The sequence below is a fragment of the Rutidosis leptorrhynchoides genome, chromosome 3 (genome assembly GCF_046630445.1).
Source record: "Rutidosis leptorrhynchoides isolate AG116_Rl617_1_P2 chromosome 3, CSIRO_AGI_Rlap_v1, whole genome shotgun sequence".
Lineage (NCBI taxonomy): Eukaryota > Viridiplantae > Streptophyta > Magnoliopsida > Asterales > Asteraceae > Rutidosis > Rutidosis leptorrhynchoides.
Genome location: NC_092335.1, coordinates 135251365 through 135273194, shown reverse-complemented (window position 1 = coordinate 135273194; position 21830 = coordinate 135251365). Strand labels below are relative to the sequence as shown.

General features: G+C 37.5%; 1 protein-coding gene across 1 annotated transcript in view; it reads right to left on the bottom strand.

Annotated features, from left to right (window-relative positions):
* Positions 1 to 3371: 3371 nt before the first annotated feature.
* The window catches only part of LOC139900412 (uncharacterized), a 28290-nt gene continuing 9831 nt past the window's right edge, over positions 3372 to 21830 (bottom strand). Inside the window, exons 3-6 of the mRNA XM_071883184.1 lie at positions 6032 to 6185; positions 4218 to 5494; positions 4012 to 4103; positions 3372 to 3864 (exon numbers count right to left, since the gene is read on the bottom strand). Coding sequence (XP_071739285.1) covers positions 3372 to 3864; positions 4012 to 4103; positions 4218 to 5494; positions 6032 to 6185 — 2016 coding nt within the window. The remainder of the gene's footprint in view (positions 3865 to 4011; positions 4104 to 4217; positions 5495 to 6031; positions 6186 to 21830) is intronic.

The following is a 21830-nucleotide window of genomic DNA, read 5'->3' as shown; positions in this document are numbered from 1 at the left end:
GGGTGTCTTCGGACACTCTGGCACACCAACCTTTAAAACAAAATATGGAATTGACGGTATATGGTTCTTTTATCTAGTTCATATGGTGGATGGCTCTCACTTGACTTATGTTTTATTTGAAGATCACCAAGTTTGAAGTTTTGTTACATTTTTGAAGTATTTGCTCGAGACGAGATGTTCACACAATCGAGAAGTTAAAATTAATTAAGTGAGAGCCATGTCGGAAGAATGTATGTTCCACATTGAGTTCAAGACGTTACGATTTTATAAAATCCTTTGAAGATTTATCAGTTGTTAAAAAGCTTAATTAAAGGTTCGAGTTGAAGATTTTGTTTGAGATTGTTTGAGGACAAACAATGATAAGACTGGGAGAGTTGATCGGGTCTTAAACGCCGATCATTATTGATGTTAAGAGGTGAATTTTATGTGTATATTTGAGGTTTAAAAAGTTATTTCATGAGGTTTTTATAATGAGTAACGATTTGGGACGAGAACGCGAAAACGGGGGTTAAAAACAAGAAAAAATGAAAAAACTGAAGCCCATCCGCAAGGAGGCGTCTGGGGGCACATGTAGGCGCCTGACTGGTGCCAAAAACATCTTCAGGTGGAAAACTGACAAAAGGAGGCGGCTGGTTTTTGCAGCTGGGCGCATGTAGGCGCCCGGTGAGCGTAATTTGCGGCTGAAACTATTTTTGGATAAAATTTAAGGCCGAATTTGAGGGATTTAATGCTTGGGGGTTACCCTACTTCACCCCTATATAATAGAAACCCTAGGCTATGAATTTACATCATCTTTCATCAGTTTTTAGAGTATCAAACACACAAAAACACACCATTAATCATCATCAAATCAAGATTCAAGCTAGGTTTCAAGGAGTGTTCTTCATGCAACTTCAAGAAGCAACCATGATCGTCATCACCAACATGCTTGGCTAGTTTCTTTCACTTTATTCCTTCCATGAACAATTGATACGTGTATTCTTTTTATTTAAGTTTATGTGGTTTGTAATGTTATGAAACTTATGTCTTTTGAATTGTGATATTATAAACCAATTGTTTATTGATCAATGCAAGTATTATTGATTGTGATTATTGCAAGTTGAATTATAGTGATTTAACATTGTGTTCTTGATCCAACTTAGTGTTAATTAGATTAAGGATAAAGACATAGTGTCTAGGTTGCATGATTCAATCCCAAGATAGTTAGAATTGATAAGCGTAAGAAATCTTGTCTATGAGATTTGATCAATACTTGATAAACATAATACTTGTTTGAATGAATGCATGTTAGATTGGGATTGTGAAGGGATAAAGACTTCCATCCAATTGATTACAACCTTTTTAATTAGCTCATTGTTTATGCTCTTAAATACTCAAAGTTTACACTTGCTTAGTAATTGTTAATCTAGTCTTTACTTTAGTTAATTTTAGTTAATCACAAACAAACAAATCTTGAAATTGCTTGCTAGTTAACCACAACTTCCCGTGGAACGAATCCTGCTTACCCTATCTAAAGTAGAGTAATTAGGCTATTTTTGACCGTCCCTTCGACACCGATCAAATTTTGAAAACGCCAACCGCAAATTGTGGCTGGCCACCGTAATTTGCGGCTGGGACCCTTTTTTTTTCGAATAGCTGTCGGGATTAATTTTTTTCTTTTGACCCTCTCCCACACTTAGAGCAAAGCATTGTCCTCAATGCTCTAAAATAGATATAGTCCATAAGTTTAACCCGACTCCCTCATAAATGTGGTCCTTTTTCCACCCGTATGTACGAAAAATAAAAACAAAAACAAAAACAAAACTTACAAACTTTACAAGAGGGTGCGGTATTTATTTTCGAGTCGCGCACTTGACTCCACCTCCATATTTAGCAATCGTTGGGATCCTCGACTCCGGTGGTGCTAGAGCCGAATCCATCTTCCATACGGAGCGTGATCATGTTATCTTCATCTTTAATTATCAAAGTCCCCGTATCAAAATCTAGTGACATCCTTGCGGTTGCTAGAAATCCTCGTCCCAATACGATTAGAGTGTTTGCATCCGGTTCACAATCCATAATGAAGAAATCTTCTTTGTAACCAATATCGTGAATAATGAAAAGAACATCTTCTGCAACCCCGATTGGGTCATCAACTGTTTGATTTCCAAATCGAATACTCGTATTAGTTCGAACCAACTCCCGGTTGCCTATTGATTTTGCAACCTTAGTTGGCATCATATTAACACTTGCACCCAAATCTAGCAAAGCCCTGTAAGTCTTCTTCTTTTTAAATTGACACATAACCGAAAATTCGCCCGGATCTCTATACTTAATGCGAGGTTTGAATTCACATTTTGGTTTGGATTCACTTTTTGGTTTGGACTCAACGTATTCAACTTCAATTGTCCACCCCTCATCATCAACAAAAGATGTTTTGGTGTTGTTCATGAATCTTTCCATGTTTTCTTTTCCCTACATACTTTCAAGCGTCTTACGAATCTCCTCTACATTCACATCCGGTTCTTTTTCTACTTCGGGTGTTTCCGTAACAGTGTTAACACAAATGGTTTCATCTTTGCTCGAACCCTCATCACTCTTCCTCTTCAATTTTCTTTCCAAGTAGAGATGAAAAGACTTGTCTTCTTCAATTATTTCTAGAAGTACTTCACGTTCTTCCGGACTTAACTCGAACAACATCTTCTCGGTTAACTTGTGGTTGCTCCTAGCTTTCTTGAACTCCTTATACTTTCGTTTCATGGAGTCGTGCATAATTTCAGCTCGTTCATCTTCGCTTAACTCGGAGTCTAAGCGTTGATCGAAGCGAATACCCCCACACTCAACACTTTGATAGATTTCGTCCATGTCTATAGTATCCTCTACCATTTCTTCACTAACTACTTCATTTGTGTTAACCTCTTGTATCCCAAGCATCATACAATAACCATCATCAAATTCTCTCTCAACTATATATGCCGAAGGAAAACTCATATTTTTCGAATTACAAAATCTAAAAGTTCCGTTTCCTCCTTTAAAAGTGATAGAACCTGCACCCGGGTCTATTTTACAATCCTTGGTTGCAATGAATCCATGCCCGACTAACAATGGAACATCTTCATCCGTAGGCATATCAAAAATGGTGAATGGTACTTCAAGGAAATCACCTTTCACACTAACCACCACATCACGAAGTACACCAAGTGCCTGACACTTAGTATTGTTGCCAAGTGTGATGACCGCATCGGATTTAGTCAACGAACATAAAGAACATTAGTTATGAAATAATCACTTGTACGTCACGTATGACATGATATTAATTGTAGACCCCGTATCGGCAATCACCTTGAATTCACGATGATCGTTAGCAAAGTGGGGTAAGACCCCAATGAAACTCAATTCGAACAATACTTCCCCTGGATCTTCTTCTTGACAACAGACTCCGGCCTTCCCTTAACATCTTCTTCCAATGACAATTTTTCATCAAACTCATCAAAACATTCATCTGAAATAACCTCAGACACCTCGTCCTCGGGCGCATCATCAAATCGCCCATCATCATCCCAAACGTCACAATTGGGCATACGACTAATAGTAACATTTTGATCAAGACACGCATCAATGTTCTCTTTACTAACATAATTCTTTGATTCATTCACCCGAATTGTTCTAAGTTGATGGACTTTCATGGGTTCAAACCGAATTGTTTCAACTATCCTAGCATCATCAAGCGATAAACCGGAAGCAATTTTCAATCGTTGCCCATTAACTAAGAACGGTTCCCCACCTTTTGGATCTTTTATTTCAATTGCCACATACGGAGTAACCTTGGTAACCACATAGGGACCGTTCCACTTACTTCTCAACTTACCCGCAAATAACTTTAGCCTTGAATTAAACAACCACACACTTTGCCCCACTTCAAACGTCCACCTTACAATTTGCTTATCATGAAACGCTTTCGTTTTCTCTTTGTAAATTTTTGAACTTTTATAAGCATCGCGTCTCAACTCATCCAGCGCCGATAGGTCTTACTTTCTTGCTTTTCCTGCCTCGTCCATGTTCATGTTCACCTGTTTAATAGCCCACTCTGCACGATGCTCAATTTCAACAGGTAAGTGACATGCCTTCCCATAAACAAGTCGATAAGGTGAAGTACCAATAGGGGTTTTATAAGCTGTCCGGTAAGCCCAAAGCGCATCGTCTAGTCATAAAGACCAATCTTTGCGATTAAGATTTACGGTTTTTTCTAAAATCCTTTTTAATTCCCTATTAGATACTTCCACTTGCCCACTTGTTTGGGGATGGTAAGGTGTAGCAATTCGGTGATTTACCCCATAATCCCTTAAAAGTTTAGCAAAATGCGAGTTCTTAAAGTGCGAACCCCCATCACTAATTATGGCCTTAGGTACACCATGACGACAAAAAATATTTTTCTTAACAAACTTTAGGACAACTTTGTGGTCATTGGTCCGAGTAGCCTCAGCCTCCACCCACTTGGAGACATAATCAACAGCTACTAATATATACTCAAACCCAAAAGAAGGTGGAAATGGTCCCATAAAATCTATGCCCCAAACATCAAAGATCTCACAAACCAAAATTGTGTTCATGGGCATTTCATTACGCTTATAGATTCCCCCCATCCTTTGACACCTAGCACAATTTTTAACATACTCACATGCGTCTTTAAAAATAGTAGGCCAAAAGAAACCTGAGTAGAGTACTTTGTACCCGGTTTTCTTGACTCCGTAGTGTCCTCCACATGCAAAAGTATGACAATGAGCTAGAATGTCCTTATGCTCATTTTCCGCCACACATCTTCTTATGATTTGATCGGGTCCAATTCGATAAAGAACCGGGTCCTCCCAAATATAATGCTTAACCTGTGATAAAAAGTAATCCCTCTTGTGCTTGTTCCAATGCTCCGGTACTTTTTTAGTCACCAAATAGTTAACAATATGAGCGAACCAAGGTACCTGCACAACACTAAACAAACACTCATCCGGAAAATTCTCCTGGATCGGTTTAGCAGGGTCAAACGTTGGCGGGGGTATCCTAGATAAATGATCGGCTACCACAGTCTCTATACCCTTTTTATCCCTTATTTCCAAATCAAACTTTTGTAGCAACAAAATCCACCTAATTAATCTAGGCTTAGACTCTTTCTTCTCCAGCAAGTGCCTTAGGGCACTATGGTCCGAAAAGACAACTACCTTAGACCCCCACAAATACGATCTAAATTTGTCTAAGGCAAACACTACTGCTAATAATTCTTTCTCGGTTGTGGTATAATTCACCTGGGCATCCGAGAACGTCTTACTAACATAATAGATAACAACCTGTTTCTTATCAACTATTTGACCTAAAACAGCCCCAGCTGCAAAATCACTAGCGTCGCACATAATTTCAAATGGTTTGGTCCAATCGGGTGATTGCAAAATGGGTGCTTCGGTCAACTTACGCTTAAGGGTGTTAAATGCCTCCTTACATTGGTCATCAAAGTCAAAAGGTGCGTCTTTTAATAACAAATTACACAATGGTTTAGAAATAACGCTAAAATCTTTGATAAACCTACGATAGAATCCCGCATGTCCCAAAAACGATCTTACCCCCTTAACATTGGTTGGTGGAGGTAATGTGGAAATATGTTGCACTTTTGCCCTATCGACTTCGAATCCCCGTTCAGACACAATGTGTCCCAAAACCACCCCTTCCCTTACCATAAAAGTGGCTCTTTTCCCAACTAAGGACAAGGTTGGTCGCGGTACACCTCTTTAAAATTTTTCCAACATACTCAAACACGACTCAAAAGACTTGCCAAATATTGAAAAATCATCCATGAAAATTTCTAGAGACTCGCCTATTAACTCTGAGAAAATACTCATCATACACCTTTGAAAAGTAGCAGGTGCATTACATAAACCAAAAGGCATTCGTCTAAAAGCATAAGTTCTATAAGGACAAGTAAAAGTCGTTTTTTCTTGGTCATTAGGGTGAATACGTATTTGATTATATCCCGAATACCCATCTAAGAAACAATAAAATTTCTGACCTGACAACTTTTCAATGATTTGATCAATAAAAGGCAAGGGAAAGTGATCTTTTGAAGTCGCAGCATTTAGCTTCCTGTAATCAATACATACCCGCCAACCCGTCACGGGACGGGTTGTGATCTTTTCACCTTCCTCAGTTTCCATTACCGTTATCTGTAACAACCCAAACCAAACCACGAACAACCCGCGTGAAAATAGCAAATAATTTTTTTTTTTGCTGAAACAGCATATGGCGCGGCGTGCCAGATGGCCGCGCGGCACGCCATTCTGGTCTGTCCAAAAAGTCTTGAAATGCTAAAAAGATTGGCCACTTCCCGACATAATTAGACAAAACGATTTTAACAACATATTTAAATATGTAAAACTAACACATTCCATTAATAAAAATGAGTTTTACGAAGCGGGGCCCACATTGGCCATTTTACGAGTTTAATTCAAGATATGAGTTTCGACCATCAAAAAGTTTAAGTTCCAAACTACACTATGAGCATGGCGTTTGGGATTAAACTACCCAAGTCTTGGTCAAACTCCAAAGAGCCAACGCATCCAAAAAGCGTCCCCTAATCAACGACGAAATCTCTAATCCAAGACAATGCCCTTACCCTTGTCCACAATCGAACCTATAAAAATGGTAAACAACGAGAGGGTAAGCAAAGCTTAGTGAATGCAATAATTATACACATACATATATAATACACCTACTTGCAAATCACTTACTCAAACTCCGCATACATGCTAGTAACACAATTAGCTTATAATCTCGAATACAAGCTAGAAATCTCCAATACCACAAGCTAGCATATGCAACGCCTGTAATATAATTCGAATAATATATTATGCTTACATTTACAACACAAATAACCATGGGTAACCAATCGTACAAGGGAACGACGCTCGCAAAAACGCCATCGGTGTTCATAACATCCGTTAGGGCACTTAACACCTCGCACCACTAACCCCTAGGGTGGCACCTTAACACCTCGGTACTTCACCCCGAGTGGCATCTTAACACCTCGATGCTTCACTCATATTTTACGGAGTGGTGTCTTAACACCTCGACACTACACTCCTAGGTGGCATCTTAACACCTCGATGCTACACCCGAGTGGCATCTTAACACCTCGATGCTACACTCTTCACGTGAAACGTGGTGTCTTAACACCTCGACTCTACACATTTCACGCTACAACAAATAGATACATTATATACCTACGCATATAATTATTCCACTCACCTTAAGCCTTCGGTGAATCAATAAACCAAGCTTGAAACTTCAAGGTAACGCACCTATCACAAAGTATATATAATCAATTTTCCGTTCAAGTTGGTCAAACTCACAACACTCACCATCACTAGGTCATTTCGACCCATTTGGACACCTAACCCTAAAATTGGGTCAACTCACACCAAAAACCCTAGCATTAGCTAAGTTAGGTCTTAAAACACCTTTTAACATTAGGTTTAAGCATTAATCTCAATCATTAACTAACTTAGGTCCATTTTGACCCATTTGACCAATTTAAGGTCAACACCCCCATTTCGGGTCATCCACTAACCCACTTAACACCCATTTACATAAATATTGGTGTTCTAGCAATTTACTAACTAATTAAGGTTTATTAACAATAATTAATACTTGAAAAACCCTAGTTAGTCATATTTGAGTCAACATAACCCAAATTCACCCAAAACACCCAATTCACTAACAAATGGGTCTTTTTGTTCATCACTCACACAAACCCTAACTCTTTAACAATTAAAACAAGGAAGTTAGGTTTAGGGCTTACCACAACTATCAAAACGTAGCAAATGAGGAGATGAACAACTTTAGTGCTTGCACTTTGACCCGATTCGAGCTTCTTCTTCCTTAATTTGAGCTCTCTCACTCTAGAATCTAACTCTCTCTCTAGAATTGATTGGAAGATGATAAGGTGGGTGAATATGGAGTAAATGACACTCCAAACAACTGATCCAAGCCTTAAAGTCAGACCTTAAGTGGTTTTACCAAAATGCCCTCAAAATATCTTGATTAAAACAAAGTGAGCTGTCAGCCCGTAATGGCGCGGCGCGCCATAAGGCCTCGCGGCGCGCCAAATGCCCTGTTCAGCTTCTTTTGCCTTTTAATTAAATACAACCTAAACCCCACAACTTGAATAACTTATACACACATATGTACAATAAAATATTCGGGTCTTACAACTCTCCCCCACTTAGATTGGATCACGTCCTCGTGATCCGCACCAAATACTAGAAGTTAAGCACTTCTACCTTGAACATTTCCGTCTCCAATGCGGAAATTACACATGTAGCAATCACCCATCCGGGTTCTCACTTCCATTCGATCAAAACTTCCACCACTCACTCGGAAGTACACCGTGAAAACTTCATAATATTTTTCCAAAAGCCATATCATTCCCTCATTTCAACGATATCGGGTAATCAACCCACGAGACAAAACAACCACAACCGTTTGCTCCTATGCCGTGTATCCAAACTCGTACCATACACTCCACAGTCGTCCTAAAAGTAACACAATTCACCGACAATCATCGTCGTTACGAATTTCAATCGTGGAATATTCGAGAATCATCCCGACGCTTTTTGAAAATCTCTCGTATCCCTCTATCGGGAACCTCGCCATTCCGACTCACGTCGCTAACTACCTTCGCAATTTATTTCCAAAATCCAACTTGAGACTTTTTCGAAGACCACCAAAGCTTTCCTTTCCTAAATAAGCGACACCCGTTCGCTCATCACGCCTACTAGATAGGAACTTTTCCCGCTAAACATCACACTATACTATAGTTGTAAATTCGGGTTTCTCACCGGTACTCAAAATCAAAGTAATCACACCATCGGAGTCAGAAGTTACTCTAGCAGGTATAAAGAGGCACCTGTCGTTGTGTTATCCAACCCCAATTACCAACACCGAGTCTCCAAAGACTCGACCCTTACGGGGTCTACTCCCGGTGTCACACGTCACCTGACTACACGCGGTCACCAAATCTATCGAACTCTACGGCTCAACGCCCATGACTTCCTAACGACGCCCGTTAGTCACTATCCACCTAGGCCGCCTAGCTAGCCTATTTATCTTTCAACTCAACACTAAGGAGGCGCTTGAAACACCAAGGCTTACACCTTTCCGACTTCGTCCTAACCACTGACCCGGTTACCTACATACATAAGGATAGTTAACCACCATGACTCTACTCGTACACGAACGTGGTTAACGGAAGTGCCTCTCGAACGGCATACCGCATACACCCCCAAAATCATAAAAGAAAAGAGTGACCATCAAGAGCGTACAACACTCGCCACACAATCACAAAACCGCCATCGAAATCGAACCGCCAATTAATCATCAATTTGAAGATTATTCCAATAACTAAATACACACTTGCACGCATTCTGAAACGTGCAATGCACACAACGATCACTTAGAATACGCGAAAACGTCACGTATTCTTCCAACTTCTCTAGGCAATCCTTCTCTAAGAGTCAACATTAATAACCAAATTGTCACCCGCAATTTATTAAAGTCCACAATTCCGAGCACAAAATTTGATCAATCCCTTATATCGGAAAAAACTTAACCGATCTCGTACCAAGATATCAATCCCTTAGCGTACCCTTACCAAGTACAAAGCTAAAAACAACCAAGTCTCAACCTAATGTCAAAAACCCAAAAGATGAAGACCAAGTAAAAACGAATCCTTACGATAACACTTACCACCTAACACTCCTCTTAGTATGCATACACGGCTAATACGCATCTACCGCATGTAACACGGCTATTGTATCACTAGTCGCACAACATGGTCCTCATGACCTAACCACCGGCGTATACAACCAGCAGTTTTCAATACTAACAATAAGAAGGTTATTCAATTCAAAACTCAAGGTGTACAAAAACGACTATCGTGATATATCCGTAGTGTGCAAAAACGGCTATTGCAACACTACCAACATTATGTGAGCGAAACACGGCTATCGTATTATTAATACCAATGTGTGAGTAAAAACCGGCTATTACTCACAACCATGTGCACAAAACGGCTATGTGCACAATTCCTACGGGCAATTAAAATCATAAATATACAAGTAACAGTTCTTTCCGGGAACCGCTTACCATCAATCACAACCAAAGGTGGTTAACGAAGAGCTATTCCTTCCGGATATCACTCATCACCTATCACAAGTCAAACGTTTTCGCCATTTACCGTCGTACAAGACCATACTCGGCGTCGATCCCTCTTCCCGAATTCTCAAGAGCTCAATTCGATAATAATAAAAACTAACGTCTACCGTCACCCGTTTGTGCCACTAAAGCGATGAAACAATGTCAACATAACACGTATCCTTTTAGAACGAAAATACCGCTACCCGCAAGGTAGACTTTTCCAACTATCAAATTCTTTCTAACCGTTACCACTACAAAATCATCCGGCCGACGATACACACATGCTCTCAAGGGTTTCACCCACCCTACGAACCTCATGGCTCACCCACTTCACTACAAAAGTGAACACGCACTCACAACCTAACACCAAAGTCCGTTCTTATGGCTTAGTAGAATCATTTACCCCATCACTAAGAAATGCTTGGTTGCACCAAGTCTTACGCCCTCGCCGTCAATACAACGTCATCATAGGGTGTTTCCATTAGGAATGTCACCAATATCAATACTACGTATTACCTCCATGCATTCGTCCCCAGGGTGCATTTTCACGAGTCAACGACTTAGCGCTACCCCGGTGCACTATCATCAAAACCATCAACAAACCGAATCTTCACCGAGTTCACTAACCCCGCACCCTTATGGGTACCTTTGAAAAATATGCTCACTTGAGACTAATTAGACCGCGAAACAAAGTTTAAGTCTCTAATTCATACATGAATCCATCGGCACACAATAAACAATAATAAGGCATATTTGTACCAAAGACGAAAATACCTTAAACATCATCGTTGGACCCTTGCGCTTCACTGATCATCAGATAGTCACGCTCTAACCTCCTAACCCGATCGACAAATGATTCGGAACACTTCGACTTTCGGTGTCCCTTCTTTTGGCAAATAAAGCACTTGATCGTGCTTAAAGGTACACTCATACAATCCCGTGCCAAATGACCTCGTCCTCCACACCTAAAGCACGTAGGCCCATAACCTCTCTTACTCTTCTTCTTCACTTTTTCAACACCTTCGAGCGTACTTCTCACCCTTTTACTAGGAGCACCTCTTGATTCGAACTTTCTCTTATTCAAAGAGTGATCAGCAAATTTTGGAGCATGAGATTCAATCCCCATAGTTGCTCCTTCGTCACCGTCACCTGGAGGTTTAGGAACCCTCTTTTCTAACTCTTCCTTCACGGCCTTAGGCACTTGGCCTCGGACCATCTCGGTCACTATTCCCTCGAACGACTCTTGGAGAACTTGCTTAACCTTGTTGGCGAAAATCAAGATATAGCGTTGGAACTCCGCCTCAATCCTTAATGTTAACTCATCCTTCCCCTCATGAATAGGCGCGTCCATTCCGGTTCCATCTTCAGTCTTCATCCTAAAGAATGCATATAGATTAAACAACGAAACGAAAAGGAACGACATACATATACCACACCGCCCCATCTTGCTTGATACTCATCGTACATTGCTTGTTTGACACGTCTTGAACCCGTAACAATGGTAGCTAATCATTGTTACGCGAGCACGTCGCATTAACTTGCTAGTACAACGTCTATCTCGCTTGATAATTGCTAAAACAACACAAAACGATTAGTGCAAGGTTAGTTCACATAGACCTAAGCACTAACCAAATCCCCGGTCCGACCCGTCTCCTACAAGTCCCGCAAAAAGTGCATACACAATAAAGTCTAAGTCTAGGCACCTATCTCAAGTCGCCTAAATCCCTTAGACCATGCTCTGATACCATTTGTAACAACCCAAACCAAACCACGAACAACCCGCGTGAAAATAGTAAATAATTTTTTTTTTGCTGGAACAGCAAATGGCGCGGCGCGCCAGATGGCCGCGCGGCGCGCCATTCTGGTCTGTCCAAAAAGTCTTGAAATGCTAAAAAGATTGGCCACTTCCCGACATAATTAGACAAAACGATTTTAACAACATATTCAAATATGTAAAACTAACACATTCCATTAATAAAAATGAGTTTTACGAAGAGGGGCCCACATCAGCCGTTTTACGAGTTTAATTCAAGATATGAGTTTCGACCATCAAAAAGTTTAAGTTCCAAACTACACTATGAGCATGGCGTTTGGGATTAAACTACCCAAGTCTTGGTCAAACTCCAAAGAGCCAACGCATCCAAAAAGCGTCCCCTAATCAACGACGAAATCTCTAATCCAAGACAATGCCCTTACCCTTGTCCACAACCGAACCTATAAAAATGGTAAACAACGAGAGGGTAAGCAAAGCTTAGTGAATGCAATAATTATACACATACATATATAATACACCTACTTGCAAATCACTTACTCAAACTCCGCATACATGCTAGTAACACAATTAGCTTATAATCTTGAATACAAGCTAGAAATCTCCAATACCACAAGCTAGCATATGCAACGCATGTAATATAATTTGAATAATATATTATGCTTACATTTACAACACAAATAACCATGGTTAACCAATCGTACAAGGGAACGGCGCTCGCGAAAACGCCATCGGTGTTCATAACATCCGTTAGGGCACTTAACACCTCGCACCACTAACCCCTAGGATGGCACCTTAACACCTCGGTACTTCACCCCGAGTGGCATCTTAACACCTCGATGCTTCACTCATATTTTACGGAGTGGTGTCTTAACACCTCGACACTACACTCCTAGGTGGCATCTTAACACCTCGATGCTACACCCGAGTGGCATCTTAACACCTCGATGCTACACTCTTCACGTGAAACGTGATGTCTTAACGCCTCGACTCTACACATTTCACGCTACAACAAATAGATACATTATATACCTACGCATATAATTATTCCACTCACCTTACGCCTTCGGTGAATCAATAAACCAAGCTTGAAACTTCAAGGTAACACACCTATTACAAAGTATATATAATAAATTTTCCGTTCAAGTTGGTCAAACTCACAACACGCACCATCACTAGGTCATTTCGACCCATTTGGACACCTAACCCTAAAATTGGGTCAACTCACACCAAAAACCCTAGCATTAGCCAAGTTAGGTCTTAAAACACCTTTTAACATTAGGTTTAAGCATTAATCTCAATCATTAACTAACTTAGGTCCATTTTGACCCATTTGACCAAGTTAAGGTCAACACCCCCATTTCGGGTCATCCACTAACCCACTTAACACCCATTTACATAAATATTGGTGTTCTAGCAATTTACTAACTAATTAAGGTTTATTAACAACAATTAATACTTGAAAAACCCTAGTTAGCCATCTTTGAGTCAACATAACCCAAATTCACCCAAAACACCCAATTCACTAACAAATGGGTCTTATTGTTCATCACTCACACAAACTCTAACTCTTTAACAATTAAAACAAGGAAGTTAGGTTTAGGGCTTACCACAACTATCAAAACGTAGCAAATGAGGAGATGAACAACTTTAGTGCTTGCACTTTGACCCGATTCGAGCTTCTTCTTCCTTAATTTGAGCTCTCTCACTCTAGAATCTAACTCTCTCTCTAGAATTGATTGGAAGATGATAAGGTGGGTGAGTATGGAGTAAATGACACTCCAAACAACTGATCCAAGCCTTAAAGTCGGACCTTAAGTGGTTTTACCAAAATGCCTGATAATGCTAAAAACGAACATATATTTCATAGCATTATTCCTCAAGAAAGACAAGCTTTTAGTTGCAATTGTTCTATTTACAAGTGATATTCGTTTAAATAATAAAAGGTGAAGACAAAAGACAGATTCGACGAATTGAAGACGCAAACGACCAAAAAGCTCAAAAGTACAAAAGACAATAAAAAAAGGTTCCAATTATTGATAAGAAACGTCTCGAAATTACAAGAGTACAAGATTCAAAACGCAAAGAACAAAATATAAAATTGTACGCAAGGACGTTCGAAAATCCGGAACCGGGACCAGAGTCAACTCTTAACGCTCGACGCAACGGACTAAAAATTACAAGTTAACTATGTATATAAATATAATATAATATATAATTAATTATATTAATTATATATATATTATATTTATATATATAAAACCGTCGGCAGAGAAAACTCCAAGGACTGAGCTGTAAATACATCCTCCGCGACTCGCGGAGTTTGAAGGGGTTTTTGCCGCGAGTCACGGAGCCCCAAAATTCAACTCTGGCTATAAAGCAAACCGAATTCTGATCAAATTTCATATTCTATTTTCTCTCTTCTCTATCTATACGATATATATATATATATATATAATTTATATTTTAATTTTAATTTTAATTATAATTCTAATAATAAGGGTATGTTAGCGAATGTTGTAAGGGTGTAAGTCGAAATTCTGTCCGTGTAACGCTACGCTATTTTTAATCATTGTAAGTTATGTTCAACCTTTTTACATTAATGTCTCGTAGCTAAGTTATTATTATGCTTATTTAAAACGAAGTAATCATGATGTTGGGCTAATTACTAAAATTGGGTAATTGGGCTTTGTACCATAATTGGGGTTTGGACAAAAGAACGACACTTGTGGAAATTAGACTATGGGCTATTAATGGGCTTTATATTTGTTTAACTAAATGAAAGTTTGTTAATGTTAATATAAAGATTTACAATTGGGCGTCCCTATAAATTACCATATACACTCGATCGGACACGATGGGCGGGGTATTTATATGTACGAATAATCGTTCATTTAACCGGACACGGGAATGGATTAATAGCCACTAGAATAATCAAAACAGGGGTGAAATTACATTCAAGGGTAATTGGTGTAATTGTTAACAAAGTGGTAAAACCTTGGTTTACACGCAGTCGATAACCTGGTGTATTCATTAAACAAAGTATTAAAACCTTGTTACAATTCGAATCCCCAATTAGTTGGAATATTTAACTTCGGGTATAATAATAATTTGACGAGGACACTCGCACTTTATATTTATGACTGATGGACTGTTATGGACAAAAACTAGACGGACATATTGAATAATCCAGGACAAAGGACAATTAACCCATGGGCATAAAACTAAAATCAACACGTCAAACATCATGATTACGGAAGTTTAAATAAGCATAATTCTTTTATTTCATATTTAATTTCCTTTATTTTATATTTAATTGCACTTCTAATTATCGCACTTTTATTTATTGTTGTTTAATCGCACTTTTAATTATCGTACTTTTTAATTATCGCAAGTTTATCGCACTTTTATTATTCGCAATTTCATTATTGTTATTTACTTTAAGTTTTAATTTAAGTCTTTTATTTATTTAATATTTTACATTAGGTTTTAACTGTGACTAAAGTTTTAAAATCGACAAACCAGTCATTAAACGGTAAAAACCCCCCTTTATAATAATAATATTACTTATATATATGTTTGTATTTTTATAAAAGTAAACTAATATAGCGTTGAGCTTTGTTTAAAGATTTCCCTGTGGAACGAACCGGACTTACTAAAAACTACACTACTGTACGATTAGGTACACTGCCTATAAGTGTTGTAGCAAGGTTTAAGTATATCCATTCTATAAATAAATAAATATCTTGTGTAAAATTGTATCGTATTTAATAGTTTTTCCTGCTAAAATTAATAACTATTTTATATACTACCCCGCTGCACATCAAGTATTTTTGGCGCCGCTGCCGGGGACCTATCTTAAACGCCGGAAGCGCAACGCTAATATAAAAAAAAAAAAAGAGTTTTAGTTAACTTTTATTAAAATTCGTTTTTGTAAAAATATGTTTTAATTATTCAAAAATATAAAAAGAAAAAATATAAGTATTTTTAAGATTTTGTTAAATATTTAAGTTTTATAAGTTTCTTTATTTTTATTTTAGTTTATAATAATATAAATTTTATTAAATATCTTTTAATTATATAAAAATAGAAAAAAATAAAAAAATAAATAAATAAAGAAAAAACGCGTCGAATAATTAAATCTGTCAGCTGAATTCTGAAACCCCGCGACTCGCGGGGTTTGATGCAATAAATGCCGCGACTCGCGGAGACCATCTGACACACGGACAAAAACCCTAAATCTGCATTAATTACGGGTTATTTTTAATTATTATTATTATTTAAACCTAATTATTATTATTATTATTATTATTAGTTTTATTTTTATTTTTACTTTTTATTTACTTTATGTATTTAGTATTAATTAGTTTTATTAAATTGTAAAATTAGTAGTTTTATTAAATAAATAATATAAAAATAATATTTTTATAAAAATTGTACTTTTTACAACTTTTTGTATATTTTTATATTTTGTACCTTTTTAATCGTTGTAGCGTAATATTTGTATTTTTTTTAGCTCATATTTAATTTTAAACTTAGTTTTTGCTATAGTTATTTTTACTCCTAGATTTTTAGGCTTTGCCGTAGAATTCCTTAAGTGCTTTTTCTTTAGACTAAGATTTAGGTGCTTTAGAATTTTGCGACGCCTTTTTAAGTTTTAGTTTCTTTTTAAGTTATTTCCATTTGGGATTTAGTTTTTCCTGTAAGCTTTAATATTTTTAGACACCTTTTACTATGTACCAATTATCATTCCAATTAGTAATTTCAATTTGCGATTATAATTTTAAGTTAGTTGTAGTAATAAGGTTAGGTTAGTAAAGTATTTTTAAGTTTTTATAAGTTTCTTTTATTTTTCCGTCACTTTTTATTTTTCAACCATTTTTTTTCTTTTTCGACCTTTTGCGACGAACTCTTTTTCTTTCTTATTTCTCGCCATTCTAGTTTTTAGGACTTAGAATTTTTTCTACTTCTTATCTAAATTTCTTAAAATAACGAAAATTTATTTTAAGTGGTTAAATTAATAGACATCAAAATTTTCTGGTTCGTAGTAATAGTTGGATTTGTACGTGGACCGGGTTATTGGAGCCAAACAGTCCTCAATTATATTTAGACCAAACGAATCCTGCCCCTCTGCTGCATCTTTTGGCTATTCGAAACGTGGGCAAAATCAGAAAAGTCTATTGATTGAATAACTTATTATAATTTTTCTTTCCTTTTTAAAAACTAATAGGATATTCAGTGAATGCACCGAGCAAGACGTTCATCACCTTTTGTATGTTCACCACCTGTAACTCGATCAAGACATCGTTTAACAAATATAACCGCCGTTGATTTTTCTTTAGAATCGTCATCCAGTCGACCAAGTACTTCAGTTCAAATTTCCGATAATCCATTTTTTGAACCCAACCTCACAATTGAGAATCCGGAGAATATTCAGGAACGGTTCGTAGATCCTGAACCATTAAACTTTCCTCCGGAACCACCAATCATTCAAACAGAGATTGTTGAGGAACGAACCATTAAAACAGAATCATCTAGTGATACCGATTCAACAAATTCAATTATGGAGAATCTGGAACCTTTAAGTATGGAAGACCGAATGAGAGCTAAACGCACTGGCCAAGGTCACGCAATTACTCATCCTGACATTAATGCGCCAGATTATGAAATCAAAGGACAAATTCTACACATGGTGACTAATCAATGCCAATTTAGTGGTGCACCGAAGGAAGATCCAAATGAACATCTACGTACCTTTAATAGGATCTGCACACTATTTAAAATACGAGAAGTGGAGGATGAACAGATATATCTCATGTTATTTCCCTGGACTTTAAAGGGAGAAGCCAAAGATTGGTTGGAATCGTTACCTGAAGGGGCGATCGATACATGGGATGTTTTAATTGACAAATTTCTTAAACAATTCTTTCCTGCATCTAAAGCCGTAAGACTTCAAGCAGAAATTGTTACGTTCACACAAAAGCCAAATGAAACTCTATATGAGGCATGGACAAGATATGGAAAGTTGTTAAGAGGATGTCCGCAACATGGTTTAGACACCTGTCAAATAGTACAAATATTCTACCAAGGATGCAACATCACTACAAGAAAAGACATAGATATAGCAGCTGGTGGTTCTATTATGAAGAAAACCGAAACTGATGCTTACAAAATTATTGATAATACTGCTTCCCACTCACATGAGTGGCACCAAGAAAAAGATATCATTAGATCATCTAAAGCAGCTAGAGCCGATTCTAGCCATGACTTAGATTCCATTTCCGCAAAGATAGATGCTGTGGAGAGACGAATGGAAAAGATGACTAAGGATATTCACTCAATACGAATTAGTTGTGAGCAGTGTGGAGGACCACATTTGACAAAAGATTGTCTCAGTATTGAATTAACAATGGAACAAAGAGAGAATATTTCATACATAAACCAAAGGCCTGGAAATAATTATCAGAATAATTATCAACCGCCAAGACCGATTTACAATCAAAACCAGAATTATAACCGAAATATTCCATACAACAACCAACAAGGTCCTAGCAATCAACAAGTATCCAATAATACTTACAATCAGCAAAGACCGAATTTTCAAAACAAACCACCACAACAAACCGATGATAAAAAGCCGAATTTAGAAGATATGATGACGAAGCTAGTTGAGACTCAAACGCAGTTTTTCACGTCTCAAAAACAAACCAATGAACAAAATGCTCAAGCATTTAGAAATCAACAAGCTTCTATTCAAAATCTGGAACAAGAAGTAAGTAACCTAGCAAGGTTAATAGGTGAAAGAAAACCGAGAAGTCTACCTAGTGATACAAACGCTAATCCCCGGAATGAAACAGCTAAAGCTATTACCACAAGAAGTGGTACAACACTTAAACCACCTGAAATACCAGTAACTTCTGATGAAACTATTCCTACTCCACAAGAACCACAACCTGATCAAGATAAGGAAAAAGAACCGGTAGTTGAAAAGGTTAATGAAGATAACACAGTTAAGGCTAAACCTTATGTTAAACCATACCAACCACCACTTCCTTACCCGAGTAAAATGAAGAAAGAAAAACTTGAAGCCGAGCAATCCAAATTCTTGGATATGTTTAAACAGATAAATGTAAATCTTCCTTTCATTGATGTGATTTCAGGAATGCCAAGATATGCTAAATTCTTGAAAGATCTAATCTCAAATAGAAAGAAAATGGAAGAACTCTCGGCTGTTACTATGAATGCTAATTGTTCAGCAGTGCTGTTGAATAAGATACCAGAAAAACTATCTGATCCAGGAAGTTTCACAATTCCATGTTTTCTGGGTAGTCTTAGTTCAATAGAAGCATTGGCAGACTTAGGTGCTAGTATAAATCTAATGCCGTATTCACTATACGCTAAACTAGACCTTGGAGAATTGAAACCAACAAGAATAAGTATACAACTAGCCGACCGATCAGTAAAATATCCTAGAGGGATAATGGAGAACATGCTAGTTAAAGTTGGTACTTTAGTATTTCCAGTAGATTTTGTTGTTTTGGACATGGAAGAAGATTCTCAAGTTCCTCTCATATTAGGAAGACCATTCTTAAACACGGCTAAAGCAATGATAGACGTGTTCGGTAAGAAATTGACCCTAAGTATAGAGGATGAGAGTGTTACCTTTTCAGTTGATAGAGCAATGCAACAACCACAATCTGCAGATGATACATGTTATTATATTCAAACTATAGATGCACATGCAGAATTATTAAAAGAATTTTCAGAATTACAAGGAACAGGAGAATGTTCTTTAGGAGAAGGTAATGAACCAATTGATGAAGCTGAAATGTTAGCTACACTTATATCTAATGGATATGAACCAACAACAGAAGAAATTCAAATGCTAAAAGAAGAAGACAGATATCGATATAAATCATCGATAGAAGAACCTCCGAAATTAGAGTTAAAGCCACTTCCAAACCATTTGGAATACGCTTATTTACATGGCGAATCTGAATTACCTGTAATAATATCGTCTTCTCTTACTGAAAATGAGAAATCACAACTCATTTCTGTGTTGAAAGCTCATAAACCAGCCATTGCATGGAAGATTCATGATATTAAAGGAATAAGTCCTTCGTATTGCACACATAAAATCCTTATGGAAGAGGGTCATAAAACGTATGTGCAACGCCAACGAAGACTAAATCCTAATATGCAAGATGTAGTTAAGAAAGAGATTATTAAACTGCTAGATGCAGGTTTAATTTATCCAATCTCTGATAGTCCATGGGTAAGCCCAGTTCAATGCGTGCCTAAGAAGGGTGGCATGACTGTCATTACAAATGAGAAAAATGAGCTTATTCCTACTAGGACTGTAACAGGATGGCGTGTATGTATTGATTATAGAAAATTAAATGACGCCACCAGAAAAGATCACTTTCCCTTACCTTTCATAGATCAAATGTTGGAAAGATTAGCCGGAAATAGTTACTATTGTTTTCTAGATGGATTTTCCGGATATTTTCAAATTCCAATAGCACCCGAAGATCAAGAGAAAACCACATTCACGTGCCCTTATGGTACTTTTGCTTACAAACGCATGCCATTTGGACTTTGTAACACCCCTGCAACCTTTCAAAGGTGTATGATGGCGATTTTTCATGACATGATAGAAGAATGCATGGAAGTATTCATTGATGACTTTTCAGTCTTCGGTGATACATTTAAATCATGTCTAGTTAATCTGGAACGAATGCTAATTAGATGCGAAAAATCAAATCTAGTACTTAATTGGGAGAAATGCCATTTCATGGTTAAAGAAGGCATCGTTCTTGGACATAAAATTTCAAAAGAAGGAATTGAAGTGGATAGAGCTAAAGTAGATGTAATTGCTAAACTTCCACATCCCACCAATGTTAGAGGAGTTAGGAGTTTTCTAGGGCATGCCGGTTTTTACCGACGTTTCATAAAAGATTTTTCTAAAATTGCCACTCCTATGAATAAACTCCTAGAAAAGGATGCGCCATTCATCTTTTCAGATGAGTGTATCAATTCTTTTAATATTCTTAAAGAGAAACTCACTAATGCACCAATCATGATAACACCAAATTGGAATCTACCATTTGAACTAATGTGTGATGCAAGTGATTTTGCAACGGGAGCCGTTTTAGGACAAAGGATTGAAAAACGATTTCAACCTATATATTATGCTAGTAAGACATTACAAGGAGCACAAACAAACTATACAACTACTGAAAAAGAACTCCTTGCTATTGTATTTGCTTTTGACAAATTTCGATCATATCTCGTTCTAGCAAAAACGGTGGTCTATACCGACCATTCTGCTCTTAGATACCTATTTTCAAAACAAGATGCTAAACCAAGATTAATCCGTTGGATCTTACTCTTACAAGAGTTTGATATTGAAATCCGAGATAAAAGAGGAGCAGAAAATCTCGCCGCTGATCATCTTTCTCGTCTTGAAAATCCCGAATTAGAAGTTCTGAATGAATCGGCCATACAAGACAACTTTCCTGATGAATATCTATTGAAGATAGATTATAAAGAAATCCCATGGTTTGCAGACTATGCAAACTACTTAGTTTGTGGATTCCTTGAAAAAGGATTATCGTACCAAAGACGAAAGAAATTCTTCAGTGATATAAAACACTATTTCTGGGAAGATCCACATCTGTTTAAAAGTTGTCCCGATGGAATAATACGCCGATGTGTATTTGGAGATGAAGCTAGTAAAATTTTAAACCATTGTCACACAGGACCAACAGGAGGGCATTATGGGCCTCAACTAACAGCAAGAAAAGTCTATGAAGCTGGATTCTATTGGCCTACAATTTACAAA